The sequence below is a fragment of the Calypte anna genome, chromosome 1 (genome assembly GCF_003957555.1).
Source record: "Calypte anna isolate BGI_N300 chromosome 1, bCalAnn1_v1.p, whole genome shotgun sequence".
Lineage (NCBI taxonomy): Eukaryota > Metazoa > Chordata > Aves > Apodiformes > Trochilidae > Calypte > Calypte anna.
The window spans coordinates 184893953-184920394 of NC_044244.1; the positions used below are offsets into that span (position 1 = coordinate 184893953).

The 26442-nt window shown below is 38.4% G+C and overlaps 1 protein-coding gene across 1 annotated transcript in view; it reads right to left on the reverse strand.

Annotated features, from left to right (window-relative positions):
* The window catches only part of ARHGAP42 (Rho GTPase activating protein 42), a 146280-nt gene that overhangs the window by 72652 nt on the left and 47186 nt on the right, over positions 1–26442 (reverse strand). The window contains exon 3 of the mRNA XM_030451701.1: positions 18048–18109. Within this exon, the coding sequence (XP_030307561.1) occupies positions 18048–18109 (62 nt within the window). The remainder of the gene's footprint in view (positions 1–18047; positions 18110–26442) is intronic.

Sequence of the window (26442 nt, forward strand, 5' to 3'; positions counted from 1 at the left end):
ATCTGTCTCTGATTAATGGGGAGGAGGGACTATGATATTGTTACATAAAATTCATCAAAGGAAGAGACCACTTCAAAATAATTGATGGTCAATGGGCCATCAAAGGTAAAATAGATTCACAGACTCTAAGATTGGTTGATCCACTGGAAAATTTTCACATGAACATGTTTAACAAATTCATGTTCTAGGTACTGATAATAAAAATTTTATGAAGTATTGAGTGTACTCGCAAATCAGAAGCCAAAAGACATGAACTGTTTCTTCTTTACTTCCTAACTGAGGATTTTAAACAGACTGGCTTATCGTAATTTAATGGTAGCCACTACCAAACACATTTTCCTAAAGAGGCAGTGAAGGACTCTCCAGTTTCAGGCACGCTTATGCCCAGTAACTTCACCAATAGAGTGGGCCCTCCAAAGAACCTGGATTCTTCCAAATACCTGAATAATTCATGTGTTGAATATCATAAAGAAAAAGTCAAATGTCTAAAACAGTGCAGATTAAGGCTCCAAGCTCTAATATTTTTCATGTGTGTGAAAAATATTCACACCTAATCCCTATAGGAGTTTTAAACCGACTAACAACAGAGAATGGCCAAGAAGTAAAAAAGGAAAGAGGAAAAATCCAACAGACTTATGCCTTGTAACTGATTGTAAAAGCTCACTTGAGGATAATATACCAGGACAAGTCTGCTGCACACATCTGGGGCTCCATTTTGGTATCTCCTGTGATTTTTTTCATCTGTTTTCAAGATATCCTAGTGATTCTTTTTCCCTAAACATCCTTTCACATAAGACAGATCATATATGCCACATACATCTTCACTGCACAGTAACACACTTCAAAAAATTTCTGCTTTCTCTATGTCCTGTATTCCTGTTTTCCCTTCAGTGGGCAAGCACTCTGGGGTTTTGGTCTCTACTGTCACTTACAACATGAAGTGGAAACTCAGTGTATCTCACACTTCCCTGTTCTCTTTCTTAGTTTCTCCTGTCTCTCTTGCTGTTTAGCTGTGTCAGCAGAAGTATTTTCTATATGGATGGGACCACTTTATAAGGTATTAAAGAATGCATTTACCTTTTTCTAATGAAGAATTACAAAGATGATTGAGGCTTGTAGGTTTCAGAAATGAAAGACCTATACCCTTTCCCTCCTATTGGTTTTCTGGTTTTCACCAGAGGTGTCAATTTCTGTCTGTCAACAAATCATGGCATTCAAAGGTAACTATCCAGTATCCAGAGAGGAATGACAGAAGACAACACCACGAACAATACACATTGGACACTTCAGCTAGAGAAACCCTCTGCTGTGTATATGTATATTCCATCTGTGCCATATAGGCACTATTTTTAATACCTGAGGAAAAAAACCAAACCTACGGGGTGTTAAAACAAAAAAAAGAAGAAAACCAATTTGCTTTTTTGTCTCTAGGAAACCTCAAAAAGTATTTAGTAGAATACCATAAATCAGCAATAGATATGGTCACGCTAATCATCCAGTAAGAGATGCCATTTTTTCTACAGTTTACTCTATGGATTTTAACCCATTGAAAACTGTAAAAGATAAAGTAATTGCAAGCACAACCACAACAAACGAAAAAACAGTTCAGTTGTGTGCTTAGAAGTTTGGGTAGTTATCTTTTTATCACTATCATTAATATACAAACAGTGCACATCTCTTGACTAAGCTGAGAGTTCAAATCATGAAAGCAAAAGAGGACTCAGGTATGCCATTTCAGATAGTAACCAGAAAAAACACAAGAACTTTCCTGGCTTTTCCTCCCTTTATGGCTTTCCAAACAAAAAAACAAAAAAATCTTCAGTTTGAGTGTTTACATTATATACTATCAAGGAGGAAATGGATACATAAACACAGGAAACAGCATAACTGGAACACAGAACTGATTAAGAAAAAATAGATCCAGAATTCACATATACCTATGCTTCACAACAACTTTAATTGTAAATTATTTTATTGAGTCCTTTAATAATATGTTACAATAATAATAGCTACTTAATAATTACTTTAATAATATGTTACGAGTTTTGTTGACAACTTAAATGTTTAGCACAAGAAGAGTATTTTTTCCCATGAAGAAAAAGTAAGCACAGCAAAACCAAACCTTCTTGTTCTGAGCACCTATCTTCAGTTTAATAGGAGGAATCTCTTTTTGGGTGGAGAGTCTGTATGGCTTTTTTCTTTTCACTTTTGTTTAAGATTCAGTGCATTAAGAGATACAGAAATTATCTATTAAAATAAATGTTAGCAAATAAGCAACAAGATTTACTTAACAAGTAAAAGCTTTACTTTGGCTGTCAGACCTACTTAAGAGTCACCCCAAATCAATTCTGTATATTTATTACGTCGTATCTTGGCTTTTCCAAATCCTGGTCTGCAAATATTGCAGCCAGGCCTGTTTGCCTCTCTGTGTTATTACCAACAAAACGTCTGCAAAGAAGAGGGAATCTACTCCAAAGAGGCCTCCTTGTGAGGTCTATTACAATAAAAAGAAGAGTTGGAAATCAATAAAAGAAAAAGAACTTAACTAATCAAAGTAAAACCAATATTTTTTAATTATCACCCATTATCCCTTAAGGGATGTTGAGTTGTCAGATTCACAACAGCATTTATTTAAAAAAGCTTCATTTGTCAGAATTCCTGAAACTGAATTTAAATATGCTTTCCTCAAAAAAACCCAGGAAGTCAGAGTGTGGATGACTTCTTGCTAGACAAAAGCTAGAGATATTATGGCAGACAGACAAGCTGCTCTCTAGCAACAGAATTCTACAAGAGATCAAGAATTTGAGTACTCAAATGTCACAAGCAACTTCATCTGGGTCCAAAAAAAAAAAAGAAAAAAAAGAAAAAAAACCCAAACCCAAACATTTTAATTACAATAAACAAACAAACAAACAAAACCTAAATGAAAGCTGAACAGTGAAGGATGAAAATATGTTGGAAGAGATGTTTACTAGATCTATGATTTTTTCAAAATTTTCAAAATTGTATTTTACTTAGCAGTTAATTTTATTTTCTTTAACCAAGCAAAAAATGGCCCATCTGCAGAAGTCTCTGTAGAAGTTTAGGTTGCTAAATATTAAAGCCAACCTTTTAGAGCCTCACATAAAATTGTCTTGGAAAAATATCATGGCAAATGAAGCTATTCTTGAATTTAACTGTAAGGCAGATATTCATTAGCAGTTGTCTGATTTCTGTCTGAAGTTCTGTCAGACTAAGATGCATGGTCACTGATTAATACAAGATACTTACTATATTTCTACATTACATTTTCCAACACTTCCTTAATCTCAGTTTGTGCCTTAGACACTTCTATTTTCCTTGCCAAAATATTTCACAATGTAGTTCATCCTGTGAAAGTCTTCCTGACATTCAGCCTAAATTCTCTTCCCATTTCTTCCTGTCAGATGATTACCTCTTATTAGCTAGATGATGTATGCAGCATACACACTTCCCACACAAAGAAACAAAAGTTGTACAAATGGAGAAGTTAAAATCCCTCTTTTCAGGAACTCATGCAGAAAAAAAAAGCAAATGAGACCAACTGAAACAAACCACCAGATTCTGAGCTCATTCTTTCATCAACTCATTGCTTTTGCACTCAACAGGTTCTGAAACGCCTAAGTAATAGTATGAGAATAAGCACACAAACAAAGAAGCAGATAAAATTATAACTGCATTATACTTACAGTCTTTTGAACAATTATTCAATTAATGTTTGCAGTAGACTTTTATCTAGAACATTAAGCACACGGTTTTCTTCTTACTGAGCACAGACCTATGTAGGTCTATGAAATCATCAATAACCTCATAGTTTTTCCCCTTTGCTGCATTATTTATTTTGCAACTCCCATTCATTGAGCAGTGTTTCAAACTGAAGAGTCATAGCTTGATAGGCAAGATGAACAGTTCAGACTGGAAGTGGTCTTAACTACGAGCAGCCCCCACAATCACTTCTGTGTGAGGCAAAAATGCTTTATCAGTGGCTAAGTGGTGGCTATTGTGCCTAAGCAACTAGATAAATACCAGTTCCTTAGCAGTCACATCATAACTGACTGCTGCTCTTTGTGAGGCTGAGAACAGATTAAGCAGCCAGGCAGGGTTCTGCTGAGAATACAGAACCTGACCCTGCAGTCACTTTTTGTGGCCAATATGTGCTACCTTGCAGTATTAACAGGAATTTTCATCTTCACAGACACTGCAGGTCTCCATGGGTCAATTCCAGTAATGAGGTTAATAGCTACTAACCTCTACTATCTGTTAGCATTAGGAATGACTTTGCATTATATTGTGCAGCTGCTGTGAAACAAAAAAATGAGAAAGGCAAAACTGATAGTTAAATGCTTTGCTTCTCTGCCATGTCTGGTTCTTGATACAGGAGCCATGGCACCATCCAAACAATCCACTATTTGATATCTCTCCACTATCAACAATACTGACCCTTCAAAACTAATGTTTAAAAAAAAAATTAAAAAAATTAAAAAAAAAAAAAAAAAAAAAAAAAAAAAAAAAAAGACAAAACGAGTGCCGAGGAAACTAGCTTTTCTAAGAGATTAATGTAATTGGAAGTTGTGTTTTATTTTAGCGACTACTTCATGAATGAACATGTCCAGGCATAAAGCCAAAGTCAGCCAAGCTGTTTGTAATGGTACTATGCCCAGGAACTGTTAACTCTGAGATTGGAAGTATGTATCCTCCCAGGAAATAAAAGCACGTGTATGAAACACTGAACATATCTTCTGAAAAAAGGTAAGTTAGCCATATATGTGAACTACACAGAGATAAACAAACTTTTCTGAGCACATTATCAATAGGAAATCTTTTTATATGTCCATCCTATTGACAACATTAACTCTCTGTGTGTGCAGGGCTCCAGTGTCCCAGTTGAAATTTAGTGTAAATTAGAAAAGTGCAGTGTAGCTGTTCAGGCTAATTCCTTCCAACCACAGGAAAAGGTCATGACAGTCCTTTAAAAAACATTCATAATGATAAACAAACTAATATGAAAATGCAAATTATAGAAATTATAGAAAAATTTAAATTTACTTCCTACTGTGAAATACAATTTTATAGCCACACACATACAAAGCTCTACTAATAGGTGATACACTGTAAAATATTCAGAGATTATTTAAGCCTCAGACTCTAAGGAATTATAATTTAGAAGGTTCTGGCAATCATTAGTAGTGGAAGTTCAAAGTGACTGTGCTGGGAACAGCAGACAAAATTAAGAAAAGGATGCAGTATACCAGATAACAAAAGTCATGAAAAGACATTTAGAGGAAAAGGGATAGAAGAAGGATCAGACACAGATTTCTTAGTGGATTTTCTGTTCTCATGAAAATATGACTCATGAAAAATAGACCATTTTCTCATGAAAACAGACCAGTTTAGTAAGCTCTCATTTAGCTTGTAAAAAGATACCAGCACAGCAAAAGAGCCTGGTTAGGGGATGGGAAAGGCCTAGCTTTCTTATATGTAGCCTTTTACTGAAGGATGGGTATCCAAAGGAGCAGCTGTCACAATATTTTAATCTTTAAGGCTACTCTCTGGCCACTCGAATGTTTCCATAGGACTGTGTGACATAGTTTTCGGATTTCAGCTATACCACCAGAAAAAAACACCTCTTTACAACCAATTGTAGCAACAGGGCTGCAAAAAACACTGAACTGAGAGCTAGATTTGCAGGCATTTCTTTTGGCAGCCATGCCAGCTTTAGCAGAATTTGCTGATTTTATACTACTGCTTTATGTTCTCTTTCACTTCTTTGTCGAAACAGTCTGTGGCAACATAGTTGAAAAATAATCAGTACAAAATTTTCTCTATTTTATTTTGCTTTTACCAAGTCAGTTTTCTAAAGTGACAGCATAATAAATTGGCACTGCTGCCAGAACAGCAGGCAGAACTATTAATCTGTTTCAGTCTTAGTTCAAAGTAAAAGTACTTGCTTGGGGAGATGAATTTAAGAAGGTTTGTCAAAGTAACAGTAATTTGAGCTTCTACAGATATTTGAAGAGAATTAAAAAATGCAACCTAAGTGTTCTGCAAGCTTAAGACAACATTCTAACGAGAACATTTCAAATAAAACATCTTCGTCTATAATACAGCTACAAGCCCATGCAGATTACACATGTTCCCAAAGAATATTGAGCTGCCTTGACTTTAAAAAACATAATTTACTGGATTGCTAGTGAAAAGGAGTTTGTTCTTTTTCTTGGTGTTTGATCGTTTTAAATAAACACACCTTTTTTTTCAGCATAGCCTTTTGTACATAAAGTGCTTGAGTTGTTTTCCATTTTTAATAGTATTTCCTAGGATTATAATTAAGGACAAAAATATAGGGGTTTAAAACCATCCCAGAGATAAGACTAAATGAAGAAAAATTCAAAATTAAGGGGCTTTTTTTAGGAGTGAAGTACCTTTTCTCAAAATACTTGGAGTAGTGCAGGCAAAGTCAGAATTGATTAAAAAATGTAAGGATGTGGTAGATTGTCAGGTAACAGCATTTTCTGACACTGCAGGCTAGTAATGGGTACAGCACATGCCTTATGCTATGAACAACTCCATTCCCTCTCCATGCAGTCACAAAATAAATGCATAAACTTTAGGGCAATCACTAGCACTAACTTAGTTTCCTTTAAATTACCATTCAAAAGTACAAACATCTTTCTCTTTTCTCTGGCAAGTCATCTGAGAAGACACTTCATTACTGACTGTCCTGAAAGCCAAAATGTCTACAAGTTGAAACAGCAATGACCTGCATTTCTGTGAAGACTAAAATGCCACTGAAATAATTTTCATCCCAGCCACTCAGTGAATGCACCTTGGGAAGTGCTGTCCTGAAATCTAAGACCCCATGCATTGAAACACAAGGAACATGAAATATAAATATATATATGAATATAAAATTGACAACAAATTTGATTTATAAAATGAGAAGCAGCAAGCAGCTTTCCAACTAACCCCTCTCATTTGGCACTTTTACTGAAGAAAGGATTTCATCTCTCTGTCTCTTGACAATATTCTTCAAAATTAGGACTGGTAAGCAACCTCATTTTCTGCATGTTCTCTCCTAACTGAAAAATGCTGTAAACTAAATCAGGAAATTTCACAAATTTGGCCATGAGTTAACGTTTTACTGTTTTTCAATAATCACTTCCTATTCTTACTGCAGTCACTGCTAATTAGTTAATTAAGAATTGCAAGGAACAGTACTAAGGCACCTACCCGGCTCATCAGGACACTCTAAAGTTCGTGGGACTGTATGCTGGAAATTGTTAATTTTTTAAACCTCTTTAAGATGCTTCATATACAAAAGATTAAAGAGTCCCTGTGATCACATTATATTGTAATAAGGAACAATCAGCATAGCACCTTCTAGTCAGATCCACAGAGAAGTAAATGCAAATACAAGCAGTCTAAATATAGATAGCAGAAGTAACTAATGTAGTTAACTGAATCAACTACATTAATTACAGTGCAGTAATGCTGCAACACACATTGTTTTTGAAAATGAATTGATTTCTACATTTTCACTATCTGCAGAAAACAAAAAAAAAGAAAAAATACTATAAATACACTAATTATCAAATCCCTCTTAGAACTATAGAATCAGAATGGTTTCAGTTGGAAGGGACCTTAAAGACCTTAAAAGTAAACCTTACCACTGGACCAGTTTGCTCAAAGCCCCATCCAGCCTGGCCTTGAACACTTTCAGGTAGGGGGCAGCTACAGCTTCCTTGGGACACCTGTGCCAGTGTCTCACCACCCCCCACAGGAAAGAATTTCTTCATGATGTCTAACCTAAATCTACCATCTTCCAGCTTAAAACCATTACCCCTTGTCCTATCACCACACTCCCTTCGGAAAGTCCCTCTCCAGCTTTCCTGAGGTGCCCTTCAGATACTGGAAGGCTGCTATAAGGTCTCCCCAGAGTCTTCTCCAAGTTTAACAACCCCAACTCTCCCAGCCTGTCATCACAAAAGATCTGCTCCAGCTTTCTGACCATCTTTGTGGCCCTCCTCTGGACTTGCTCCAAGAGCTCCATGCCCTTTCTGTGTTGGGGATTCTAGAACTGGACAGAATACTCCGGGTGAGGTCTCATGAGAGCAAAGTAGAAGACTCTTACTAAGGCTTTGTATGCTGTTTGTATAAGATGTTATAGGTACATGAATGTTAAGAAGTATTGCAAACAAATCTGGCAAAGCCTCTTATGTCCAGTCCTCTTTCTTTTCCCTCTTGATTCCACGTCCTACTCACAGTCTCTTGGCCCCATAAAAGCAGAAAAGTGCTCTCAACTTGTTGCCAGCTACCAAGCCAACATAAAAGAAGCAGAGATGAACAACACGACAGAGCTACACTTTCACACCTCTGACAAAAATATTTACTATGAGAACATAACTTTTCACAGTTCAAGTCTATGACAACTACCTTGAAGAACAGCAAGGACTGTCTCTACAAATGGTTAAATTGCTTTCTGACCTCAAATGGCAGGTTCATGAGGGAAAAGAATTACTAAGGACTAAGCTGAGCAAGGTGCAAAAGGCTTTGCATTTGCTACAGTTCTTCACATTGGACATTTATATCAGTAGGAAATGGTTCATATTTCCAAAGAAGAGAAAGTACACTGTTAGTACACAGATCTGGGCCTCTCACTATATGAAGGACATTGAGGTACTGGAGCGAGTTCGAAAAGGTCAAGCAAGGTGGTGAAGGGTCTGGAGAACAAGTCCTGTGAGGAGAGGCTGAGGGAATTGGAAACTTTTAGTTTGCAGAAGAGGAGTCTGAGACAAGACCTCATTGCTCCCTACAACTACCTGAAATGAGGTGGTAGGGAGGTGAGTGTTGGCCTCTTCTCTTCAGTGAACAATGATAGAACTAGAGGAAATGGCTTGAAGTTGCACCAAAAGAGGTTAAGACTAGGTATCAGGAAGAACTTCTTTACTGAGAGAGTAGTTAGGCACTGGATTGGGCTGCCCAGGGAGGTGGCAGAATCACAAGCCCTGATGGTATTTAGAAACTGTGTAGATGAGGCACTTCAGGACGTGCTTGAGTGGGCATGGTGTAATAGAAATTGTATTTTTCTTTTTATTATTTTACTTTACTGGGGGCAAGGGGTGTTGATGGTTGGACACAGTGATCTAAGAGGTCTTTTCCAACCATGAAACATCTGTGATTCTCTGATATGCATTCCTACATATTATTATTTGACAGAGTTATGGAAACTGATGCAGCGGCATCTAGAAGAGACAGCTAATGGTCTGCACTAAAAGAATCCCATCCATAATGTTATCTCCAGATTATCTGACCTTGTATGTGTTTTTCATATGGGGAAAGTTCAGAAATGTCCATGCATACATACAGATGTTAGAAGTTAAACTACATTAATCATAACAGAACATGAGCTGTTTACTTTTATTACTCAGATGTCTTTTTGCTTTATTATTAATTGAGTACAAATGCTAAGAAACACTCACTGAACAAGTATATTTTTGTACTTGAGTGGTGCAGAGAAAGATAGCAAACAGGATTTCTTCTGGCACAAGACACAGCAAGGGGGAAAGCTTCACTGTGAATTCTCCATGAGGAAGAACACACCAAAGGATCACATTGCAGATCTGCTCTCTAGGAAGGCTGCATGAAAGAAATAGGAATACCTCTTCTTGATTTATCAAGTTATAGCAGTCACGGATAACATTTGTAGGCAAGAAAAGGCAAAGTTCAAATATCTTTATGATAGGAATCAAAGGTATCAAGGGTATCAAAGAAATTACTACCTTCTTGGTAGTAATTCTGGACCAGAATGTTATCATTCTTCTTTTGTGCACTTGAAGTGAGGGGAAGGAGCTGACAGAAAGTCAGAACCACAGGAATTATTTTTCCAGCTGGATCATTGCTCCTGTTATGTTGAGTACACAGTCACATAAACACTTGTACCAAAACAACAGTGAAGACTGGACATTTTCTTAAATGGTCCAAGAAATACTCCACATATATGCAATTAATACAACTACAAAAACATTTTCTTGGTGTTGCTGAACTCCTCTTGAGCTACCTCCCAATTCTTACATTGACAGAAGCTGGAACGCAAAGCTATTCATATTTGAGGCAGAAAGCTGGTTCTGAACACTATTCTTTCTCAAAAACAGAAAAATTTCAATAGCACAGTTATTCCAACCATTTGAAAGCTAACAACCTACAATAATTTCCAAGGCTAGCTGGCAAAAGCCTTAACAAAATAGTATTACATATTTTTAAAATTAGAATACCTTTTATATTCTGTATGCTAATGACAAACTGTATTTTCCCCCAGAAGAGACAAATTAAAAAACAAAAGAAAAAAAAATTATTCTATAAACTAAATTGAATATTATGTAATCAGGCAAGGGGAACAGGAGACCCGTCTGGCTGAGCAGGGAGCTTCTGAAAAATCTCAAGTGGAAGAAGGAAGATTACAGTATGTAGACAAAGGGAATGACCACTTGGGAAGATAACAAGACTGCTGTCAGAGTGTGCAGGGGCAAATGGCCAAGGCCTCCTTGGTATTAAACATGGTGAAAAATGGCAAGGTGAACAAGAAGGGTTTCTTTGGAGGCAAAAGGAATACTAGAGCAAATTAGGGCCCACTGTTTAATGAGGCAGAGGCTATGGTGCTGTTGTGACAGAGGATGCAGAGAAGGAGGAGTTCCTGAATTTCTTCTTTGCTTCAGTCTTTACTGCTCAGACCAGACTTCAAGAGTCCCAGACTATAGAGGTAACAGAGAACATCTGGTTGAAGTAAGACTTTGCCTTGGCTGAGAAAGATCAAGTTAGAGATCAGTTAAGCAAACTGGATATCCACAAGTCCACAGGTCCTGATGGCATACGCTCACAAGTGCTGAGAAAGCTGGAAGAAGTATTTTGTGGGCCACTTTCCATAATCTCTGAAAGGTCCAGGAGAACAGGTGAGGCATCAGAAGACTGGAGAAAAGCCAACGTCTGTCCAATCTTCATAAAGGGGAAAAAAAAAAAAACAAACCAGGAAAATATAGGCCAGTCAGCCTTACCTCTGTCCCTGGAAAGATGAGGGAACAGCTTGTTCTGGGCATCATCTCAAAGTATGTGAAAGAAAAGAAAGTTATCAGAAGTAGCCAATACAGATTGACCAAGAAAAATTCATGTCTGACTAACCTGACAGCCTTCTACAACAGCATGACTGGATGGATAGATGAAGGGAGAGCAGTGGATGTTGTTTACCTGGACTTCACTAGGTTTTTCAACAGTCTCCCACAGCAGCCTCATAGGAAAGCCTAGGACGTGTGAGACAGATGAATGGACAATGGGGTGGTTTGTCCAAAGACTTCCAGAAGCAATTTACAGAAAAAAGTGATGAAGCAGAAACCACCAATTTCTGCACTCTGAAGAAAGGCTGACCTCAAATGTAGATTTGGTTTTCTTCTAGCAAAGCTTCCAAATGTCTAGACTTCTGTGTTGCCTACCCTGTTATCTTTCCTAGTCTATATAATGCTTTCTGACCAGAGATGCACTAGGAAGTTTTCAAAATGGGAGTTTACAAAAATAAGCTATGAAGGCATGTGACTTGTTTTTGATAATTTTCTCAATTGTTTCTAAAACTTAGCTTAACTGCTAGTGGGCAATAAACTGATGGTAATAAGAAACACAACACCAGCAAACAAGACCCCACAATGGACAAACACATTCAAATCAGTACTTTCCTATCTTGCAGCATTTACCAAAAAGATGGATTACTTCTGCAATTAATATCTAATATGCAGTCTGCTATACCTGAAGTAGAGGGAAAAGAGGAAGAACATCATAAAAGTAAAATAATTTTATAGCAAAATAAAATAATTCCATGCTGATTTATTGCTCTGAGGCTCAACATAAAGCTCATTTACTCAGGAAATTAGTATTTCCAAATTACTAGTCTAATGCAGAAATTCAGAGGGTATTTCCAAATAAGTTAACAACACAGTACATGCTACCTTGATTGATTAATAGGATATAGACAGGCCATCTTAAGAGTAAGAAGACTAACTGAAAACAGGGAAAAGGAATTAAAAAGGAAAGGGAAAGGGAAAAAGGGAAAGGAAGAAAGGGAAAGGGAGAAAGGGAAAGGGAAAGGGAAAGGGAAAGGGAGAAAGGGAAAGGGAGAAAGGGAAAGGGAGAAAGGGAAAGGGAAAAGGGAAAGGGAAAGGGAAAGGAAAAGGGAAAGGAAAAGGGAAAGGGAAAGGGAAAGGAAAAGGGAAGGGAAAAGAAGGAAAGGGGAAGGGAAAGGGAAAGGGAAAGGGAGAGGGAAAGGGAAAGGGAAAGGGAAAAAGAAAGGGAAAGAGAAAAAGAGAGAAAAGGAGAAAAGGAGAAAAGGAGAAAAGGAGAAAAGGAGAAAAGGAGAAAAGGAGAAAAGGAGAAAAGGAGAAAAGGAGAAAAGGAGAAAGGAGAAAAGGAGAAAAAGGAGAAAGGAGAAAAGGAGAAGAAAAGGAGAAAAGGAGAAAAGGAGAAAGGAGAAAAGGAGAAAAGGAGAAAAGGAGAAAAGGAGAAAAGGAGAAAAGGAGAAAAGGAGAAAAGGAGAAAAGGAGAAAAGGAGAAAAGGAGAAAAAGGAGAAAAGGAGAAAAGGAGAAAAGGAGAAAAGGAGAAAAGGAGAAAAGGAGAAAAGGAGAAAAGGAGAAAAGGAGAAAAGGAGAAAAGGAGGGGGGGAGGCAAAGCAAACAAATAAAAAAATATCTTCAGACAAAAAAATCCTATTCCTAATGGAAAAGAGACAAAACCATCTTATGTGTGGTGGTTTTCCTAATTTGTAGCAATAAGTTTCCTGACAGTCTCATGCAGGCAGTTTCCTACCAGCTAGATCAATTTAGATGCCAAAATTGGTATGAGAGGTGAAGAGCACTGAAAAGCAGTTACCAAGTATATCAAAACACCACCATAGACTATTTTTTGTCATGTTAAGAGAGCACTCATGTGAAACAAAATGCCAGCTGTGTGCTCTGTAGTCTCAGCGTGCCAGTACATGTGATTTTACACTTTCTCCTCTTTATAAATGGAGTAATAAGCAGCACCTGTGGATAGAACATTGCTTATTCTTCTGATGGAATCTGTAACTCATTGTATATAATAAGGAGAAGGTTAATTCTGCTCAACAACACGCTGTGCCCTTCAGTATCTGATTTTATGTACCATTCCATGGATAGCTGGTTTTGAGAGTTCATTTATTTTTATTCAAGTGCAGCTTGTGAAATGGAATATTTTGATGCTTTCCCTGGAAGCTGATAGCATCAGACCCCTTGTGTGAGGGCAAATGCAGAACCACAACAAGAACATGCAGTTAGTACAAAAGAAGTCCACAACAATGAGATACTCTCTGAAGCATGAAGATTATCAGATATAAATATTCACTAGAAAGATAAACATTAATCCAGCATAGTACACAACTATCCACTTCAGAATTTTTGTCCTATCCTCTAAAGTATTTAATATTGAGCAGGAACTCAAAGTAACCACACACATGTCACCAATTCACAATGCCAGAGAGAAAGGCTTTAGGACCACTTATTGCTTGCCAGCAACCCGTAAAAACTTGGGTAAATAGCAATGAATGTAACACTTAAGAGGCCTATTTCAGTTTGGGATTTATTAAACTTCGACAAATAATCAGGGAGTAACATTCAAGATAAAGTAACACTCAAGAGAACGCATTCAATGCTTCGAATTGATAGGGGATCTCAATAAAGAGAAAATCAGTAGCATGACCCAGTTCATTAATCCTTGTGTCAAAACAGCATAATCTTATGAAAAGAAAGGGAATTAGGATTTTACAAGCCCTACTAGTACATTTCTGCTTGTTATAAAGTTTGCTAACAATTTCAAATAAATAAAAAACACAAATAATGCATGAATCTCTAAAATAAAAAAGAATTTCATTTATTTACCAGAAACAATGTAAAACCAGCAAGAGCAGAAGGAAATTGTTTTAACTAGGTTCCCTTCATATAGTTCCAACTATCCACATGAAATTACATTGTAGAATCTCTATTGTTGCCTATTAATCACTGGGAAATAGAGGTCATGGTTTTTCATTTCTTGGTAGCTTGTTGCTGAAGTAATTGTAAAGGCAGTGGAGATGAATCTGACTTTTTATCCTATTGGCATACTACTTGTAAAATTCCAGTCAGGGCCGTTTCACTGGGGGGTTTTAATGCACCAACCAATGTACCAACAGCACCATTAAATTAACACCACCATGAAATGACAGATATCAAACGTAAGGCAGTATGTCATAAAAAATGAGTCTTACAAGTGACTTTTTCCTTGTGCCCGTGTGGCCAAGAAGACCAATATCATCCTGGGGTGCATTAGAAGAGGGGTGGCTAGTAGGATGAGAGAGATTCTCCTCCCTCTCTACTCTGCCATGGTGATGCCACATCTGGAATACTGTGTCCAGTTTTGAGCCCCTCAATTTCAGAAGGACAGGGAACTGCTTGAAAGAGTCCAGCACAGAGCAACCAAGACGATTAAGGGAGAGAAGTATCTCCCTTATGAGGAAAGCCTGAGGGAGCTGGGGGCTTGGAGAAGAATGAGGGGGTGACCCCCTTAATGTTTATAAACACATAAAGGGAGAGAACCAGGAGGATGGAACCAGGCTCTTCTCAGTTATGCCCAATGATAGGACAAGAGGCACCAGATATAAGCTTTAGCATAGCAGGGTCCATATAAACACAAGGAGAAATTTTTTCACTGTGAGGGTGACAGAGCACTGGCACAGGCTGCCCAGGGAGGTTGTGGAGTCTCCTTCTCTCAAGACATTCAAAACCTGGCTGGATGTGTTCCTAAAGGACCCCCTCTAGGTGACCCCCTCTGGCAGGGGGTTGGATTCTAGGATCTTCTGAGGTCCCTTCCAACCCGTAACTTTCTATGATTCTTTCTGTGATTTATGGAAGAGAGACAGAAGACTTGCTCAGCATCTCTCAAACGATTTATTAATTCAGTGTACAAGCACTCCAACACACCTGTGTTCACCAAAACAAACAAAAAAATTTACTTATGAAGAATTTAAAAGGTGTCAGATGAGAAATAAATAGGGTATATACACTTTTCACATTCAAATCCGATTCATACACTCATATGCATGCTCATAAATTATTTATACAAAATTCAAAGCAGGGAAATAAGATCATTAGCTGGTAATTAAAAGCATTATCCATCATTCCATATTCCCGTACATCCAGGTTTTGTTTATACAATACTATCTTTTACTGTCACACACTCTAGGAACAAAAAGCAAGTTGTAAATGGTATCCACAAATAGTCTCAACACTGACCTGCTGCTTTTCTCCAAGCCTTCTAAAAATATCAAAAAACCACAAGTTTTTTAACTTTTGCAAGTTTTCTCTTTTTATGCAGAAGTTAAGGAAATCAAATTCTTGAAGACAGGCATGCCCTGTCTCAAGCTATCCAGTCAGCTGAGAACTTTTTCAAAATCTTCACTACTCTGCCAGTTAGCTGCCTTGAAGTGCTTCCAGAAGAGGCATCAAAGCAAATACATAATGCACCATATAGACAAAAAATGCTTCAAAGATTTCACAAGTAAATCAGAAGTTGGTAATGCAGAAAACCCTTGTAACTGGAAAATCAGTTCAAAATCTAGCATGGCACACTGGTTCTCATGTGGACCTCTGGATTTTATGATGGCATGCATAAAACTTAGTAAGAGTAGGTACTGCAGTAAGAGAACTGCAGAATAAAAACCAAATATCCTTGACAAAGCTGCTACATTCTGTATTGTTGTTTTGGGTTGGTGTTAAGCTTCTAAGCCACCACAGGAAAGATATATATCATCAGCTACAATGAACAGATTCATTATTGTATGAAAAGCTGAAAATTAATGGATTTAAGAGGCAAAAAAGTCAGTACAACCTGTCTTCTGCCTCTAAATAAAACCAGACACAATCTTTAGGTCACACTTTACATCAGGATCTCCAGTTTATTCAACTCTATGAAGTTTGTACAGCAACAACGTTTTGACTGCTTTTACAGAGTATTTACAACTTTGTGACCTAGGGCCAAAGTAGTAAATATTGCACATCAATACACAATGGGAAGCATCTCTATCATGTAAATGCCATCACAGTGTAGCATTGGACATAAAATCAGAAAACAGAAAAAAAAGATGATTGAACACTCCCGTTTACAGAATTTATCCTTAAAGAATAGCATGGGTAAAGTAGATATGCAGAGGATCTGGGTAGGACTTGTTTAACCTATAAGATTTTTTTCAAGCATTTGGTTCTGATTTTTGCATTTGGCTCTATGAGGAACAAATATTTTAGCAAGTTGAATTCCATTAATAATTAAATAAATTCTGCCAACAGGCAGATGAAATTTTTAAAAACAGAGAAATAAGTTTGCTGAATTTTCTTATTCAGATCTCACTACCATGTTAACTGTGTGTCCAAAATGCTCTCAGCATGAGCATTCAGCTTGAAGAACAAACAGAATCAGGCTATTTCAGATTCAGCAAAAAGCTGGATCCAAATGATTTCCCATCAAAAACACCTTCTCCACCCATGAATACTCTGTATCACTATGTTTATAATAATTTGATTATTGCATTCTACTAAATTCACGGGCATTCTGCTAAATTCATGGCCATTTGTATTTTTTTTTGTGAGATGGAAATCTCATAGAAGTCTCTGACTCTGCACTGTGATCCAACAGCTGAGCTGCAGAATCCATGCATTCCCACTGAACTCATACTGAAATTGAACAAAAACATCTTTCTGATTGGTCTTTCTTTGCTTAATTAATGTGTCCCCTCCCCCCCACTTTAACTTTTATGGCCTCCCTAACACATACAAAGTAAGACATTATATGGAAAGATCAAATTATAAACCACAGAGGACAGAAATTTATGAAAGTAAAAAAGGGAGTGACTCCTCTGAGAGAAAAAAGAAAAAGAAGGTAGTAAGTACTAAACAGTCACCTTCCATCTACCAAGTAAAGAGCATTTGGCATGAAGCAAAGTTTTACACTTTTATAAGTTGAAGTGATATTAACTATGCAACTGTACTATATAAATGTTCATGATTTTGCCACTTTAAAATATTTATGCAAACAGAAATAGACCAATTCTACAGTTAATTACTCCTAGGAATAAGAGAACTTCATGTAAGCCTCTTGCTCAAATCTGAGTCAGAAAATATTTCTCCTCACCTCCCTATGTACTCATAAGAGAAAGGAAAACAAGGACAGACATAGTCATTGGATGGATTTGAGCCAGTTAAACTTCCACAACATTTGGAAATTCCCCTAGTGAGGTTAATCCTTTTTTCACTTCTTTATTCATTATTAACTTCCAAGGAAAAAAAAAAAAGGTAGTTTTGTTGCTTATATGGAATATTTAAAAAAATAGTTGTACAAGAATAGACTTGAAACTGATTTGATAAAGTTATATCTGAAAAAAAAAATTAAAGTGTAAAAAATTAAAGTAAATGTAAATTCCTAAGCAGGGCAACAAAGAGAAATAAAAATACCATAACTAAGGACATCTTTGACAAGTCTGCTCTATAATGCATTCTGCAAGAGTTTCTCAAGGGTGATTAGCTTGGTTTCTCTTCTTACTACTTACCTATCATATTCTTGGATTGCTAACACAAATTCATTGGACAACACTCAAATTATTTGATTAAACTAATAGTGGTCTATATTTCCACTATAATCTCTTCGTTTACAGCTTGCTCCTGTGCCCCATGACTTACAAGACAAGATGTGGGAAAGGAAAGGTACAGAAGGAATCATTTTATTTTGGGGTGGAGTGTGGGGAGAGGAAATTGTGATAAAACAGTATTTAAATTGACAGAAAAGTATTTTGTATATTTCTGCCTCTGTAGAATGACGTGATTCTTATGAAATACTTAACACATCTACTACATAAATAAATAAATATTTAAAAGCACTTCAGAAACAAACAAACAAAAATAATATGTTATGAAAAAAACAGAGGCCTAATGCGATATATGATTGCCAGCAAACTTACCAGTCGTCTCCTCTCCTCTTCAACAGCAATCAGGAGCCGAGCAAACTCTTTCAGTGACTGGGCTGAAAGAAAACAAAGAAAAAGAACATCCTGGTCAACATTACATTTTAAGACCAGATCACTCTGTTATCTGGATTGAAGTTGTAGTGATACAGCTGTTCTTGTTTAGTATGTCACTGAAATCAGTAATCACTAAAAGAGGCCTAGACTGAACTGAGCGGCAAGTCATAAGCAGGTAAAAAAGAAAAGAACCTGTGTCTTAAAACTCTTGTGTTTTTAAAAATATTTTCTTACATGGAACATGGCAAGCTGATTTTCCTAAAATGTGTGAAGATCAGTCTCAAAAAACAAATTCTACAATCAGCTACAGGAGTTACTTCAGCATACATGGAGCAGGAAGAAACTGCAAATAAAATAAATCTTGAGTTTCTCCTGTGAAAGTGCAGCAACAAACAGTTGTGAGAACTACTAAAAATATTCTGGTAAAAAAGTTGAAGGTCAGCATTTTAGAAGAAATGCATTACTTATGGCAACAACTTTCACTTCATGTTTTGCAAGGGCAAGCAGGTGATGAGAAGAGATGACATATTTATAAGCAAGCTTTGAATTCCGTTAGAACTGTGATAGAGTCTATGCTCAAAAAAGCCTTGAAATGTAAGTCAAAGGGCTACAGTGGATGTCAGTAGAAACATAATAAAAGTATTAACCCATAAAAAAGTGCAAGAAAGGCGAAAACATTTAAAAAAAAAAACAAAAAACCCCCACCTCTTCAGGCTTTCATCTCATTTAAGCAAGTGGTGCAAATCTCTCAAGAAAAATCTGTCTTTTCATTTATGTTACTTTCTCAAGGGCATATGGGTTGTTCAGAATTCAGCATCACAGTTCCACAGACAAAAATGTCAGGGAAGAATCATGCAAAGAGAGCTAAGTAGATCTTTTTACTTTTTCTTCATGTATCTCACAGCAATTGCTGCCAGTTACAGGATGCTAAATTTCATGGTTTAAAGCTCTGATCTCAGAATGTAGATTCATAAATCCTACAACTTCTCACAACTAACTTTTAGCTTAAATTATATTCTAAGGAAGAAAAAAACCAAGGAAATAAAACAGAATTTCTAGAAAGAACAGGCTCGAAAAAGTCTTGAGTTAACAGGCATATGAATGTATGCTAGCAGAAGCGTCGTCCTCTTAGCTATTTTTACAGCTATTATTTACAGCTATTTTTTACATTTACAAAATGTTGCTCTCCAGTAACAATTTCTTCATCCCCTCTCAACTTCCCTGAAAGATTTAAGGAAATAAGTACATTGTACACAGACCAATACATTCCAGTACCTTCTGAGAGGGAACCAGCATGTAGTTTGCCTTCATTTGTCAAGATTTAACCTACTGCTACTTAGTTGTTGGACCACAGCCAAATAATTTTTATCCTTTTTCCCATCTGGATGTTGCAGAGGTCAACTTTTCAACAACCTTGCATTCTTCTTGCTCTCTTTAAACTTTTAAAGCCGATGATCACTTAGCTGTTGTTACCAATTTTTTCTGCAAGACCTTAAACAGCTTATTTTTTGCAACTGTAACACTATACCTGTCATGACCTGTAAGTAATACTTGGCTGACATACCGTTTTTATTCCTTTATTACACATTAATCCAAATTACTCCAAATATGCATGGTAAGTTAAATGTCCATCTAATTAGGTCTCAAGCCTCTTCCTTTAATATTAAAACTATTAAATCATTAAAAATATACTTGATATTAAGAGAGGCTTGTGAACTGTTTTTTTTTATTTTTTTCCTGTTTCATCATTTGCAATGAGTAAGTTAAGAGTTTACAGCTTTCGGCAGTCAGGCACAAATACTGTCAGCTCCCCACACAGATGGGCAGCACTTGATCTCAATCAAATAGAAACGGTGTGGGACAGGCAGGTAAAAGAAATACAGCTGTATTTATAAAATATCCTCTTTGATCAGGCAATATTCATAATTTCAGAAGCAAAGAGACAGAGAAGGAAGAGCAACAGGAAGCAGAAATTGGGCAGACAGATGACTGGAAAGTGTGGGAAGGAAGAAAAAAAATAAGCAAACAAATTTTCAGAGAAGCTTTTCATTCATCTTCCTAATTTCAAAGCAGAATCGGGGTTTTTTTGTTTCAAAGTTGAAACCTTGGTTTAAGATTTAAATAAAACTAGGACAGAGAGGAAGAACTATAGAAATATGTGAGTGAAAATCAATACTTTTCTCAATGTTTGATAAAAAGGTACTAATACATCTCCTAGACAGGGTCTCAGCTAAAGGCAAAAGCTGTATCCACATTCTCTTCCCTATTGCCTCCTCTTTTGGAGGATTATAAAGGTCAAAGTTTCACTAAAGCCACAGAACCTACACTCTTTAGCAGGATTAAGAGAAACCTTTCCCCTAATCCTAATGACACCTTTGCATCAACTAAGACAAACCATTCCCCTGATCCTAGTTGACACCTCTGCATCACTACTGACTACGCCTCCATTGTTCACTGCCCAACACCCACATCCATCCATTTGTTTTGGTCAATGCCCACAAAGCCATGGTGGATCCTTTCCCAGCTCAGGAGGTACACAGGGAGAACATCATGCAAATCAGACAGCAATGAACCATGCACACCCTGTGTGCAGACTGACTGCAGCAGTGTGCATATCTCTGGTGATCCCACAAGTTCTTTTGCCCATGGAATGACATGACACAACATCAAAAACAGGACATACCACCATCAGCTTTCCTACAATATCAGGTTAATCAAAGCCCCACCCAGCCTGGCCTTGAACACTTTCAGGTAGGGGGCAGCTACAAGTTCCCTGGGCAACCTGTGCCAGTGTCTCACCACCCTCACAGGAAAGAATTTCTTCATAATGTCTAACCTAAATCTACGCTCCACCAGCTTAAAACCATTACCCCCTGTCCTATCACCACACTGCCTTGTGAAAAGTCCCTCCCCAGCTTTCTGGAGGTCCCCTTCAGATACTGGAAGGCTGCTATAACATCTCCTCAGAGTCTTCTCCAGGCTTAACAACCCCAGCTCTCTCTCAGCCTGTCCTCACAAGAGATGTGCTGCAGATTTCTGATCATCTTTGTGGGCCCTCATCTGGACTTGCTCCAAGAGCTTCATGTCTCTTATGTTGGGGACCCTAGAATTGGACACAATACTCCAGGTGGGGTCTCATGAGAGCAGAGTAGAATGGGAGAATTGCCTCCCTTAACTTGCTGGACACACTTCTTTTGATGAAGACCAGGATACAGTTGGCTTTCTGGCTTCTCATCAATCAACACCCCCCAATTCCTTTTCCTCAGGACTGTCCTCAAGCCATTCTCTGCTTAACCTGTAACTGTGCTTGGGGTTGCCCTGGCCCATGTGCAAGACCTTGCATTTGGTCTTGTTGGACTTCATGAGGTTCACATGGGCCCACCTCTCAAGCCTTCCTGAAGTCCCTCTGGGTGGCATCCCTTCTCTCCAGTATGTCAAACACACCACACAGCTCGGTGTCATCAGCAAACTTTGCACCGGCTGCCTAGTGAGGTTGTGGAGTCTCTGGAGACTTTCAAAACACCCCTGGATGTGTTTCTCTGTAGCTTGCCCGAGGTGATCCTGCTCTGGCTGTAAGGTTGGACTAGATGATCTCTAGAGGTCCCTTCCAACCCCTAACATTCTGTGATTCTATGATCTGATCCCTGGCTGGGTGGACAATTTAACTGCATTCCCTCCCAGGCTGCCTGCCCTTTCTTTCACCCTCTGTAGGCTTCCTTTTTATGTCTGAATTTGTCCTGGAGCTCCTTGTTCATCCATGAAGGCCTCCTGGCATTCTTGCCTGGCTTCCTCTTTGTTGGGATTGCATCATTCCTGGACTTGAAGGAAGCGATCCCTGAATATTAACCAACATTCCTGGGCTCCTTTTCCCTCTAGGGCTTTATCTCACAGCACTCCAAGATCCCCTTCCTGTCTTTCCCCTTAGGCCCCCTCTAGTTGCAGATAGGTGACAGTTCTGCCTGAGCAGGGTGGGCAGATGGCAGGATGCAGAGGGCAGAGCTCCCCAGGGGGCATCAGGATCCCTGGGACAGCTGGACCAGGACACCACAGGGCTGGTGGTCCCCTCCACAACTGGGCCCCCCTCAGAATTTCAACACAGGGCAAAGGCAGAGTACACACACCTAATTGTGGATTCTCAGCTCTCAAAAGGAAAAAAAACAAATATTACAGACATAATAATCCAAGGTGTTCTTGCAGATTTAAAAAGAGATCATTTAAAAATCAGAACCATGTGTGTCAGATAAAGCCTTCTGCTGTCATTCAGGACGCCTGGGAATTACACACAGACCTCACAACGCTGCAACACTTTAATTTTGCTTCCTCTGCTCTTCTTAATGAGAGTAAACACAAAAAAATTAAAGTGAACTTTGTAAATACAAAAGGGGGTAGGGGGAGGAAGGGTTAAGATTTGACAAGAGGGAAATGTCATGGGAATGTGCTGATAAACTCTGAAAATGTACCTATAATATAAAGTATGAAATGTGACCTATTAAACACAGAGGTATTTTTAATTATGTTCATTTATCACAATTAATACAGTATGCAAGATGTTTTTTTCTCCAGCAATAATTTGCTGCAAATTTCTCTTGTTCAGAAGAAATAGCTCCTACTACTATATTTAAAAAATAACAAACCCAAATCAAACAAAAAAACAAGGAAAAAAAAACCAAACCCTCTTTATTTGCAAAAGAAAAGTCTTTTAATTACTTGGATTCATAAGGAAGCAAAATAACAGTACCCAAAGCTTAGACCTTAATGGTGTAGGTCAACAACATCTGTTTGTTTGGGGTTTTTTTTGCAAAAACATGCATGTGTTGTATTTGGGGTTTTATCCCTATAATTTCAAACATACAGCTCCAGAAACTGCTACACTCACATAATCCAAAGATAACTGAAGCTTAGTGTAGGGCCAAGTGAATAAGTGAGAAATGAAAAGGGTAAGAATCTATTTATCTGAATTTATACAATCTTTTATTAAAAATATGCCTCATTTACGATCTATAATTCTGGTTTACTGCATTAAAATCAATCCCTTGGTTCACAGGAAAACCAGCACGTACTTACACTACTTGTGTAGATAAAACAATGTCCATGGACATTATTGAAGCTGTTCCATCAACAATAAGCTTTATAGTACGTTGTTAACATTATGTTACATACAGTAAGTACCATGCCACCTACAATTAAAGAGAAAAGGAAAGCAGCATGCATGAATACTGAATTCAAAGATACAGTGCCAAGTTTGGACGGCAGTGTTCAAACTGAGATAGAATGATAAGGCACTGTGAAAGACAGAATAAAAATAAATACTCTTTTCTGTGAAACAGTTTGTGGGTTTAACTTACATTCACGCACATGGTCTTAAATAATCAATAGGCAATTTTAAAATAATCTGAGGGAAATAAAATAACATTTTACAGTATTCTAAGCAGATATGACTACTGTCTTCAGATGTGTGAATGTCAGCATAGAAAAAAATACGCACATAGAAATACATAATTTTTTTCTTACATCTTATTTATAAGAGGACAAAATGTGCAAGCCTGTCAAGAGATTTCCTTATATATTCCTGATCTGATGAAGGAAATGCCAGGACTGTGCTGTGCACTGCTCCCAACACACTTTGGCAGAAAGGTCAGTCAAGTACCTCCCCTCTCCAGAGCTGGTTGTATCTGGCACAAACATGCCATAGCCTGAGCATGAACTTCATCTAAGGTACCCAAGTGACTTCTTCCCAGTAAGTAAAACATTACGAAATCAGAATTGAAGTTGGACCTAAGACCCATAAGGAAATTTCCTAAGGATTAACATTTGCTTACTAGACTTCAATGACAAAGCAGAATAAAAGTAAAACCTGTAAGTGCCAGAGTGTCTAGGAAAACAAACTTTCTTTACCAATTTTAATATGAAAGTAAATATATTAAGTAGCTACTAATTCAAAGATCTATTTCCAGAACTTTTAATGATTAGCATTAGTTGCAGCCACAAATTATATTTCAAGCAGTTTTCAAAAAACCCACATCAAATAACATTTCCATCCTTCTTTCTATGGTCTTAAGCCATATTGAAAAAGTATGGGAAGGGGGGAGAAAGGCAGGGTGTGTGGAAATTTGGACAAGAGGAGCAACAGATGGTTTCCTGATCAAGCAGAGAAAACACACATTTCAGATTAACATTGACAGTTAATCACAAGTATCTAGAATAAAGAGAAAATAACCTGCTTTCTCAGTACTGTCTACCTGACAAGAATTGTGGATGTCAGAAAAGCCACATAGGATCCATAGTGCATATCTGATAGTCAATAAACTGAATGTCTCAAAACATCACCTCTGGGGAAAGTTTCCAACATGCCAAAATGTAAATCCAAAGAAGAAATGTCTTGAAACCAGGTTTCCAAAGCCTCACATTATCTTTCCATATAAAGGATGGGGAAGGTCTAGGGGAAAAGTCTTATGGGGAGAGGCTAGGAGGGTGTTTGTTTAGCCTGAAGAAGACTTAGGAAGAACCTTATCAGTCTCTACAACTACCTGAAGGGAGGCTGTAGTCAGGTGGGGGTCAGGCTCTTCTCCCGGGCAACCTGTGACAGGACAAGAGGGCATGGCCTGAAGCTGTACCAGGGGAGGTTTAGGTTGGATATCAGAAAGCACTTCCTCATGGAGAGGGTGATCAGGCACTGGAATGGACTGTCCAGGGAAGTGATGGAGTCACCATCCCTGAAGGCGTTTAAGGAAAGGCTGGATGTGGCACTTAGTGCCATGGTCTAGCTGATGTGGTAGTGGTAGGTCAAAGGCAGGGCTTGATGATCTCACAGATCTTTTCCAGCCTCTGTGACAGTCTCATCTTATAGAACACAGATGTCCTTTACCACTGTCACAAGCTGGACTGCTTTGTTAGCAATTCTTTTTCTTCCTTTTTTCCCCACTGAATAAAGTCTGTAATATGTGGAAAGTATGTAAAGTCTGTAATACATGCAGTATAGGCAACAAACAGTGGGAGCTGGAATTCATGATCCATCAGGAAAATTATGACATAGTGGCTGTAACAGAAACATGGTGGAATGCCTCACCTCTCTACCCTCAGCTGGGTGCAGGAGGAAACATAGTGACAAAGGATGAAAAAAAAAAAAAAGGTGCTGAGGTACTTGCATCAGTCTTTAGCAACAGGGCCAGTTATATAGAAGGAATCCAACTCCCTAAGCTAAGAGACAGGGACCACGAGCAGAATGACCTCCCCCCAATCCATGAGGAGATGGTCAGTTACCTGCTGTACCATCTTACTAAGTCCACAGATCTATGGGGCCAGATGGGATGCTCCCAAGGGTGCTGAAAGAAGTGGCAGGGGTGCTCACCAAGCCACTTTCCACCATTTACCAGCAGTCCTGGCTGACTGGAGAGGTACCAGCAGACTGGAAATCATCAAACATAACCCCATATATAAGAAGGGACGGAAGGACGATGCAGGAAATCACAGACCTGTTAGTGTGACTTCAGTACTGGGGAAGCTGATGGAGCAGATCATCCTGAATACTATTATAGGGTACATGCAGAACAACCAGGTGATTATGCCCCATAAGCATTGGATCATGAAGGGCAGGTCCTATTTAACTAACCTGATCTCCTATGACAGGGTGACCTGCTCATTGGACAAGGGCTATGGATGTTGTCTACTTTGACTTTGGCAAGGCCTCTGACACAGTTTCCCAACATTCTCCTAGAGAAGCTGTCAGCTCATGGCTTGGATGTGCACACCCTTCAATGGATAAAAAACTGGTTGGATGGCTGGGTCCAAAGCCACCAATGGAGTTAAATCCAGTTGGCAGATGGTCACAAGTGGTGTCACCCAGGGCTTAGTGCTGGGACCAGCCCTGTTTAACATCTTTATTGATGATTTGGATGACAGGACAGAGTGTACCCTTACTAAGTCTGCAGATGACACTAAGCTGGGTGGAAGTGTTGATCTGCATGAGCGTAGGGAGGCTCTGCAGAGGGATCCAGACAGGCTTTATCAATGGGCCGAGACAAATAGCATGAGTTTTGAAAAGGCCAAATGTCAGGTCCTACACTTCAGCCACAGCAAGCCCCACCAACCTTACAGGCTTGGGAAAGAGTGGCTGGAGAGCTGCTCAACAGAGAGGGACCTGGGGTGCTGGCTGACAGTCAGCAGAACGTGAGCCAACAGTGTGCCCTGCTTGCCAAGAAGGCAAATGACATTCTGGCCAGCATCAGGGACAGTGCAACTAGCAGGGCCAAGGAGGTGATCTTACTCTTGGACTCAGCCTTGGTGAGACAGCACCTTAGGTACTGGGTGCAGTTTTGGGCTCCACAGTATAGGAAGG